The 9760-nt window shown below is 46.4% G+C and overlaps 1 protein-coding gene and 1 long non-coding RNA gene across 10 annotated transcripts in view; one reads left to right on the plus strand and one right to left on the minus strand.

The window, feature by feature from the left end:
- The window catches only part of VGLL4 (vestigial like family member 4), a 73906-nt gene extending 70155 nt beyond the window's left edge, over positions 1 to 3751 (plus strand). For all 8 annotated transcript variants that reach the window (XM_086846893.1, XM_086846896.1, XM_086846899.1 and 5 more), the window contains one exon: positions 906 to 3751. In XM_086846893.1, coding sequence (XP_086703019.1) covers positions 906 to 1174 — 269 coding nt within the window. In that variant the 3' untranslated portion in view covers positions 1175 to 3751. The remainder of the gene's footprint in view (positions 1 to 905) is intronic.
- Positions 3752 to 4170: 419 nt separating this feature from the next.
- On the minus strand, positions 4171 to 9715 carry LOC147651050 (uncharacterized). 2 transcript variants are annotated; one of them, XR_015275168.1, is made up of 7 exons: positions 9405 to 9715; positions 8869 to 8960; positions 6897 to 7157; positions 6510 to 6614; positions 6337 to 6410; positions 5986 to 6028; positions 4171 to 5836 (listed from the first exon to the last, which is right to left on the minus strand). It is a non-coding gene; the product is annotated as an uncharacterized LOC147651050 (long non-coding RNA). The 2 variants fall into 2 exon arrangements; XR_015275169.1 differs by having other exon boundaries at positions 4995 to 5836; positions 6337 to 6396.
- Between the last annotated feature and the right edge of the window lie 45 nt (positions 9716 to 9760).

Here is a 9760-nt window from a genome sequence, read left to right on the forward strand (position 1 = left end):
TGTGTGGAGTAAGATGAAACCCTGAGCTCAGCTTTTGGCATGCTGCAATCTAGGATGAGGTCTCCTCACACCTGACTGCTATCAGCAGGCTTGGGAGCTGATTTTAAACAACTGTTTACATCATTAATTCCATTTAAGCCTAAACATAAGTTCTTCGTGATTGTTTTGGGAGAAGGTTTCCACAGAATTGGAGCTGTTAGTTCCCTGAGGTAAAAATGCAATTATATGTAAAAGCTCACCTCTTCCAGGTCACAGAAACACAGAAATACTTAACTCCAGTTGGTTTTTTATCATTTTAACTCCTTCCTTCCCATCTCCTTGCCCCCCCACCCTTTCACTCCCAGGTCTGTAAGGGTGTGAGGAAGGCCATCCTTGTGACAGGCACTTGTAGTGACAGGGAGATGCTTTGGGGGCTGGAGCCCCTCTGCTCTGGAGCCAGCCTGGGAGAGATGGGGGTGTTGAGCCTGGAGAGGAGAAGGCCCTGGGGAGAACTTAGAGCCCCTTCCAGTTCCTAAAAGGGCTCCAGGAGAGCTGGACAGGGACTTGGGACAAGGCCCTGGAGGGAGGGGATAAGGGGAATGGCTTCCCGTGCCCCAGAGGGCAGGGTTGGATGGGATGTGGGCAGGAATAGTTCCCTGTGAGGGTGGGGAGGCCCTGGCACAGGTGCCCAGAGCAGCTGTGGCTGCCCCTGGATCCCTGGCAGTGCCCAAGGCCAGGCTGGACAGGGCTGGGAGCACCTGGGGCAGTGGGAGGTGTCCCTGCCATGGCAGGGGATGGAACGAGTGGGCTGAGCTTTAAGGTACTTCCAAGGCAGGCCATTCCAGGATTGTGTGAGAGCAGGCAGGATGAGGTGCAGGCTGTGAGTGCTGGCAGGGTGTTGAGTCCCTGTGCTGCTGTCCCCACAGCCACCGCTGCGTGTGACCCGGTGGTGGAGGAGCACTTCCGCAGGAGCCTGGGCAAGAACTACAAGGAGCCCGAGCCGGTGGCGAACTCGGTGTCCATCACGGGCTCTGTGGATGACCACTTTGCCAAAGCACTGGGGGACACGTGGCTGCAGATCAAGGCTGCCAAGGACGGCGTGGGCAGCAGCCCCGAGTCGGCGTCGCGGCGGGGCCAGGCGTCCCCTTCCTCCCACATGGTCAGCCACAATCACTCGCCCTCCGTGGCCTCCTGAGGACGGCACCCTTCCCGGCGTGAATTTGCATGGTTTGACTGAGCTTGGAACAAGTGCTTAAATAGTGCTGGGGGAGAGGAGGTTAGTTTTCAACACACGGTTTTGTGTACTCACTTCGTTGGTTTTTGTTTTTTTTTGTTGTTGTTGTTGCAAAAGGGTGCCCTTAAAGACGATAGCAGGAACTATTTCATAAAGATTCATACGATGTAGCATCCTTTTTTTTCCTGCCTCAATTACCAAAGAAACCTCTGATGCAAATCTGCTGCCCCTTAAAAAAAATAATGCACGCTAATCCACAAAAGCCATTACACTTAGTTGGTTGACCCAAGTGCTTTTTTTGCTTTTCTTAGCTTCTCAAGACTAGAATTTGTCTGGTTTGCTTACATTGCTTTTTTTTTTTTTTTTTTTTCCCTCTGTGAAGTAATTTTGTATGTATATACTTGAAAAGAACTGTCATGTATGATTTGCACTATTGGAGGAGGACTGAAGTTGCACAGCAACTTTCTGGAAGAGGCTAATATTTTGAGGGCAAACTGCTGAAAAAAGGGTTTAAGGATGACATTTCTATCAGTTTGATTTTTCTTAGAGCAAAACAGCTTTGGAAGGGGAAGTCTCATACAGGTTATAGGTCTTTCTCTCTTTAGATTTCAGGTGCTTAGTGCTTGCAACTGGACTGCATAATTTACAGAACCACGGGCATTTTTTCCTAAACACTGCAGTTTGTTAGAGTAGAGCTGAAGTTGGAGGGTTCCATAGTGCTTAACGATGCATGTTTTATGAAAAATAGCTGGTATCTATTAATGTATAGACAGTAAGAATCATAATACTTATTAGCTTCTCTTCAGAATTAGTTTATTTTTGTCAGTAACAACCCTAGATATACTTACTGCTGGTACAGTTGTACTCTATGATATTTGTATTTGCTATTCACTTTAGTGGCGGCAGCACCGAGGGCAGCTCAGGACAGGCCTCGTGCAGCACTGCTGCTTCACAGGGATCTGCTTCCCAATCCCCAGTCTGTGTAATCCACCCTGAACTAGCTGCAGGAACTGCTACCCTTACGGATCTTGGCTGGACAACAGATTGTTACAGTTTGTGAAAGACGATCTTTCCCTTTGTTTATTTTGGTTTTGGTTTTTTTTTTAAGCCAATCCATCAGCCTACGCCAAGTCGCAGCATACATTCCTCCAGTAGATTTTATACAGGTATTACTGCATTTATTATCATTTGCTATATTAATAGCTACTAATTAGAAACTAGGCAGTAGAGGCAGGCATAAAACCACAGCTGTGCTAGTGCTAAGAGCTTCTCTTCTTCTTGTTCAGTGTAACTACTCTCCCCAGTACATTCCATCTTCCCAGGACAGTTGCAGCCAGGGCTTGGTTTCTGTACCTGAAGGGATGGGCTCAGTGTAGGAAGTGAGCTCTGGTTGGAAGATGAACTCCCAAGTGATGTATTATGGACTATGTTACAGTATTGGGTCCATTGTGGCTTCTATTTTATGCTTTTTGTTATTTTTTTTTTTTTTTTAAAGTTAAGCTATTTAATTTGGAAAAGGTGCAGGGTAGAAAGAGATCGGGAGATTGGCTCTTACTCTTGGTGAGAAGGTGGCTGCTCAGTTTTCTTTAAAAAAATGGAAAAAAAACCCACAAAAAAAACCAACCCAACACCTAAGCCCCCCAGTTTTACACATTTCACTACCATCTTACTGGGTAGTCAACGCTTCCTTGCTTTGGCATTCAGTACCCTACTCTCTGTAGGAAGATTGTTAAAAGAACACTTTTTTATATAGGTAACTTTAAGACCATCGTTACGCTGTGCGTAAAGAATGTACAGAGAAATTTGTAGGTATTTTTTGAGGAACAATTAATTTGTTAATGATATGTAGCTATTTAATTTTTCCCTTTCCTTTATTGTAATCATTCTTTTTTTTTTTGTTTTGTTTGTTTGGAGAAAAAAGTTGATCTTTTTTTTTTTTTTTGTTGTAGATTTGTCTGTAATACAGTAAAAAGTGCAGGAACACAGTTATTCTATGAGAACACTGCATTAGCATTAATAGCCACTCGTTTGTTATTGCTACAGGCTACTGAGCAGTATAACAGTCAATACTAATACTGTAGATGGACTCTGTGGAAAATGTGACTCCTCTATTTCTTTGTAAACACAAATCAGATAATGTTTTTAAAGCTAATATTTTCAATAATAGCTGTTTTACAAGGTTACATTTACTTATCTGAGATAGGTAAATGGATTTGAGGGCAATAAAGATTTAATGTGCTATGTCCAGTGAAACAGATACTGGACACGACAATGTCACAAAAGCCAAAGGGTTGGGGGGAGGTGGAAGGACACTAAACTGAACTCACCATCACGAGACGTGGTGAAGTTTCTTCACAGAGCCAGGTTATCTACAGTTCAGTTTGAAAGATTCTCTCTGTGTTTGTAAATCTGTAATATACCATTCTTTTGTGGCCTTGTTTCACCTGGAAAAAAAAAAAAAAAAAAAGGTTTGGCAGGCCATCTTTTTTTTTTGTACTTAAAAGTAGCCTTAAAGAACAATAAAGTGCTCTTAAATCACGGTGTGTTCCTAAGTGTGTTCCTCCTGATGTGTGTGAGGCAGAAACAAACCTCTGGCCACGTCCTGCTTTCCTTCCAAGCATCCCTGCCTTTTTTTAGGACCATAAACCCACTGCTGGGGCTGCCACAGCCTCAGTCTGGAGTTCAGGGGGGTTTTCCTACAAGAGTTGGTCACAAAATCCTTTACAGCAATAAAAATCCCCTGCAGCTGTGCTGGGCCTTGGGGCACTCACCTGGACAGGAACTGGTTTGGAAAGCACCAGCTAGTCCTGCTTTTCTGTCCATGAGAAGACAAATTTTGTGGCATTTTGTCTGTCCCTCAGCTTCTTCAGGGAATCCCTCCCTGGTGAGAACAGCTTCAAACATCAACATTCACCGTGCTCTGTTGCAGGTTCACCCTTGAACAGGCTGGGTGTGAGAAAGGCCAGGGAGGCAGGCAGGAGAGGGGCTCCAGAATGAACAGCAGCTCTGAAAGGAGCGAGACACGCCGTTCCTGCTGGCTCAGCAGGGTCTGCAGACCCCTCAGGGTGAGGGGCTGCCCTGAGAACGCTCCCAGGAGGTTGGTGTGACACAGCTGGAACATCTGCGTGTGGGGAGAGCCCGAGCCCGGGCTGGGAGGGTGTGTGGGGCAGCCAAGGACAGGGCACCCCACGGGGAGCTGCTGTGCCTTCAGGAAAAAGGGAAAACATCCCAGGAAAACATCCCTGTGCCAGCTGTCGGGGGCTCCACGCCACAGGCCGGCCACATCCATGGCTGCCAGGTGAGGAACTTCCAGCAAACTCCGTTTCCTGCCTGGAAAAAGGACTTTTCTAACTGGCACAGGGGGTGGCAGCATGGCCTGGAGAAGCCAGCCCAGACTGACATTTCATTGAGCTGTTTGTGATGGCATCTCCTGCCGGCTCCTGACAGGCACTTCCAGCTGTGCCTGCAGCTCACCCCACACACCCACCTTGTTCCTATTGCCACCCAGCCTTCATTTCCCTTTCAGAAATCACCAGCAGCATCCTCAGGGCTCAGGGAGTGCCCTCTCCTGAATGCCCTCTGGATGTGTTTCAGGCTGGATGTGGAAGTCACCTTTGCAGGCAGATAGATCCAGAGTGAGCTGGGCAGTGCTGCTGTGGCCCCGAGCGTGAGCACAGTGACCCTGATGGATGATCCCTGTCAATGGAGACTTCTCCAGTGTCCAAACAGCAGCAGCTCGTGTTCTTAGAGCCACAGAAACATGTCCAGTGTCATTTGTGCACTCCCTGGCCTTGGCACAGGGGAGTGTTCGTGCTATCTTTGAATCCTTCTTGCAATTGAAACCCCTCTGCATCCTCCTGCTGCAGCCCCAGGTGTGCTCCCAGCTCTCTTCCCTTAGCAGACAGTGATTCCACAGCTGGATTACAAGGTATGATAAAGCACATCTTATCCCCGAAGAGCTCTTGATAGAAATGACATCCATTTAGTGAGTTTTTAACCTCTCTTTAAATGGGAGCCGTTCTGCTCCTCTCTGGAACTGCTGCCTCAAGTGCTTTTCTGGTAGAAGGCAGCCGAGATAATGGAATTGTGAATTTCTGAGCTGCAGCTGCACACGGTGGGACCAGTGCAGAGCATTCCCAGTTCAGGCTGCTCCTGGGCTGCCCCTTTCCTGTGGGCAGTGTCCTGCTGCGGGCTCCATCCCTCAGGAACAGGAAATTCCCCTCTTTTCCCTGGTGAAGGAGCAGGAGCTCGGCTGGGCAGGGGTTCTGAGCTGCTAATTGCTGTGTCACTAATTGCTGTCACTCGGGCATCCAGAGCCAGGGACATTCCTCTGCTGGCCATTCACACTGGCATGCATTTGTATTGCAGCAGAGCTGGAAAAAACAGAATCCCTTTTTCCAGGGGCTAATTTCACATCATGACAAAGCAGTTACTGACTTGCACATTTCACATTTCACTGCAGTCACATGAGACCTTTCAAGCTTTTCTTGCTCACAGCCACTTTCTCTGCTCGCTGCTGCACTGTTCAGCCTAATTTTACATTTCATTTTGCTAAGCAGCAGCTTTCTTAAATGCCAGGGAGAACATCTGTCTTCTCTCCATCACAAAGAGACACAAAGGCATCTGTCAACACGAGGCTGTGTCAGCCAAATGCCTGCTACATCTCATAGGCAAAAAGCTGCTTATCTTCACACTGTTTACTCAGTTTGGGGGAATGCTCTGCACACAGAGCCCTTCTGAGAGCCTCTGCTAGCCTGGGGAATCAAGGTTACCTTTTTGAATCCGGGAAAACACAAAGCTCTCATCTCCTGCTTCCTGAAAACAGTGAAATACCGTGGGTTGAGCTGTGTTAATGACATCTGGCTTGTGTGATAAAATATAAACAGTGTACCACTGAGGTTAGAGTAGTTCTAGGTAGTTAAAAAGTACAGCATTATTTTAATTCTTTTTCAGAGGAAAAGAAATTATTCAATACATTAAAAAAAAATTATATTTCTCAGGCTAAGCTTAAACCTTTGCTCTCAGTGCCACACTGTAATATTCAGTGCAATATTCACTTACTCTTTTTTTTTGAAGGGGGGAAGTAGAGATGAAAATAGTGGAAAGAACTAACAAATACTCACAGATCAAAGCAAGGGCTTTTCCTTTTCCTTCTTCCTTCCAAGGGATGAGTTCTTGGGCTCCTGCTAAGAAAATCCTACAGAAAATCTCAGCTTATCAACTTCCCCAGAGGAAAGTGTGAGTTCAAACAGCACCACAGGGAACAAAGGCTTTTCTCTTGATTTCCCTGACATACCTGGAGTGAAGTTGATGCCATTTTTACTGCTCACAGGCCCTGAGGAGTTCCTGGCCCTGTCCTGGCTGCTCCAGTGTCCTGTTCCATGCCCTGACACGAACACACCTGCTCAGGAAGCACACCCCAAATCAGAGCTGCTAAAAATAAATTCACCCTCTGCTGTGAAGGTTTTCACCTTAACAGCAACCTCGTGTCACTTGTCTCTCCTCCCCAGCAGCTCTCACACCTCCCTCAGGAATTGGAAAATGGAGATTAAAAGAAGTCATTTATTAACCTGCAAGTGCCATTAATAAACAACAGCAGAGACCAGCAGCCCTGGTTGTGCAGTGCAAGCAATATTCTCATTTTTCCCTCTGGAACACAGTCACACATAGGTCCATAACTCACCTTTTGCTGTGAGAAAGCCCCAGGGACACATCAGGAAAGCGTCCAGAGGAAAATAACATCTGAAAGCACTCCAGACATTTCCCTTTGTTGTGATAAAGATGAACCTGGCTCAATACAGGCCAAGAACAGGGCTCAGAATCATCAACCATATAAAGGTAAAATGCACCTCAGCTTTTCAAGATGTTGCACAAATTGTCCTGTTTCAGAGTTCTTCGTTTTGCTCCCTCCTCTGACAGCTAATTCAGCCTCCAGCTCCCTGCTCTGGGGAATGTAATTAACGTCATTAACTCAAACTTGGACTTTTCAGGTGGGGAAATGAAGAAAAAAATCCCCAAGAATTACAAAGCCACCATTTAAAACAATCCCAGGGCTTGTTTTAAAGATTTTCACCAGATCTCCTCACACCAGAAAATAAAGCTTTGCTTGCTGCCAGGCTTACAAATGCAGCCCGAGTCGAGCTCTGGCCTCTCAGGATGATGCAAAAGCAGCAGCAGTAAATCAAATCATGGCTTTGCTGACACATCTGTACCTTTGAGTGATTAATCCAACAAATAAACAATTTCTGCCTGGAAATGCAGGGAAGAGGAGTGTGGGATTCTCCTCCTGCTCTGCCCTGTGGCAGCTGAGCTCTGGATGCAGTTTTGGTCCTGCCAATCCTCAGAGGAAATGTGAAAAATGCCCGGGCAAAGGCTGAGCATCAAACTCAATACAGACCCACCCATCAGGGATCATTAAAAACAAACCACTGAAGGCAGGAAATATTCTCTATTTAGATGAAAATTTTGCTCGTTTTAACACTGCCCCATCTGAGATCCCATCTCCTCTCCTCTCTCAAAGCAAATTACATTCCCCTCAGGGAAATGTCCATTTTACCAGCACGCCTAAATTAGCTCACACATCACTCTGGACTTTTGAGACTCCTTTACACAACTCCCCAGCCATTAAAAAAAAATTGGTTTTCTGCCTTTCTAATGCTAAAGAACAGCTACAGAGCATTGTTTTTATATTACTTGCACAAATCTTCACGGCTGTTTGCCCTGCACAGACACCCAGGGACAACAAACAACATCATCAAAGTGCTGCAGTGCCTGGAGAGCTTTCCTGCCATCAGTTATTTGGGTTGTAGCTCATGTGATCAGCTGTAACACTGATACCTCACAAGTGTGTTACACACTCCCAACACTCAGAAAAAAAACACTTCAATTTTTCAGGAGCGAAATTAAAATCAGGTTATTCTAAATAATGGAATTTATTCTGTCCTTGAGGCATTCAGCTTCACATTTTCAAGTCTTTTTGACACGGCCACAAAACAGATGGGTTCGTTTTGAAAGGAAAGAAAAAGGAAAACAGATCCTTGGGAACTGCAGGAACACAAAACAACCAAACCCCAGCGCTGGGAGAGCGGCAACATTTTGAGAGTTGAGAAAGCTGCAATTTACCCAGCAAAGATTCTCCCCTCAGGAAACCTCCAGTGCTGAGCTCTGCATCCCCAAAGTGGGAACCAGCTCCACTCCAGCCTCAAAGCCAAGCACTGCAGGAAGCCCCAGCCAGGAGGGGTTTGGGAGCGCAGGGATTGTCCACAGAGAGCCCACGTGAACCTTCCAGATTTGTATTTATTTGTTCAGCTTCTGGGTGGGGAGTCTGCTGAAGAAAATCTGTTGCTTTAATTGCTCTGGAGGTACAAATTGAGAGCATTCCTGCCCTTCCTGAGAGCACCAGAGGAATTGGGTTGATTTCTGTCCCCGAGAAGGTGAAAGCTGCCTGGGTGACCTCTCCTGCCTGGGACCCTCTGAAGCCTTCCAGCCACAGCTCCCTGTTGTTCCACAAGTCTGGAAACCCCACAGGAGTGTGGGAGCCTCTCAAAAGAAAAAAAAATAAAGGCTGCTGAGCCTCAGGAGAGGTCCCTGGGCAGAGAAAGGGATGTGCCAAGGCCTGGGGGATGAACTGGAGCTCCTCAGAGCAGTGACAGTACCTGGGCCAGCCCTGGGCCAGGCAGGCTCCATCCAGCTGCTCCTCCTGGATCTCCTCCAGCTTCTTCTGCCCCTTCCTATCTCCCATCTGGAACTGGAACAAGGGGGGGAAGGAAAACATTAACGTGGAAGGACAAAAGAATTGCTGGAGCTTCACTACAGCAGAGATTTGGGGCACTGGGCAAGGCTTTCAAAGGATTTTTCAGTTCATTTGCTCTTCCCTCATAATGGAAGTTTTGTACTATTTTTTTTTAGTGAAAAGCTTGACTGGGGAAAAGAGCCAATGACAACACTGGGAAAAGTTTGTAAAACACAGAAATATCACTAACACCACTGTAGATCCCAACAAATTACAGGTCGTGGCAACTTATTTACACTTTGTACTTAGTTCATGAACGCTGCTCTGTAGTTCACTCAAAAAGTGAACAAACCCCCCCCTTTTTTTTCTCTCCTCTGGAGTATATTTATAATATATGATCAGAATTAAGAAATGCTTGTTAATTAAGAACATTTTAAAAAACCTAAGCCCAATTCTTACTTGCTTCTTAATTCTGTTCCATTACCAAAGTCAAGGCACACCAAATGAATCCAAAGCTTTGGTTCCTGGGGACAGAACTTTCAGTGGGAGGACACAGCCAACATTTCCTGCCCCTCTCAGCCTGGGCTGCTGAGCTCTGTCACCCCCAGTTCCAGCTGGGTGTGGGTCTGAATCCCTCTGGGATCACTGACTGAGACACAGCCAAGCTCCAGAGATGGGTGACAAACACCACGAGCCTCAAACCCAGAAATTCCTTTTAAAAAAGAGCATTCAAATAACATTTCCTCTCCTGTTTGTCTTCCACGAGAAAAGCAAAGCTCTTGGGTGACTCCTCCCCATTTCAGGTGATTTGTTAC

This window comes from Cyanistes caeruleus, chromosome 11 (genome assembly GCF_971803275.1).
Source record: "Cyanistes caeruleus chromosome 11, bCyaCae1.hap1.1, whole genome shotgun sequence".
Lineage (NCBI taxonomy): Eukaryota > Metazoa > Chordata > Aves > Passeriformes > Paridae > Cyanistes > Cyanistes caeruleus.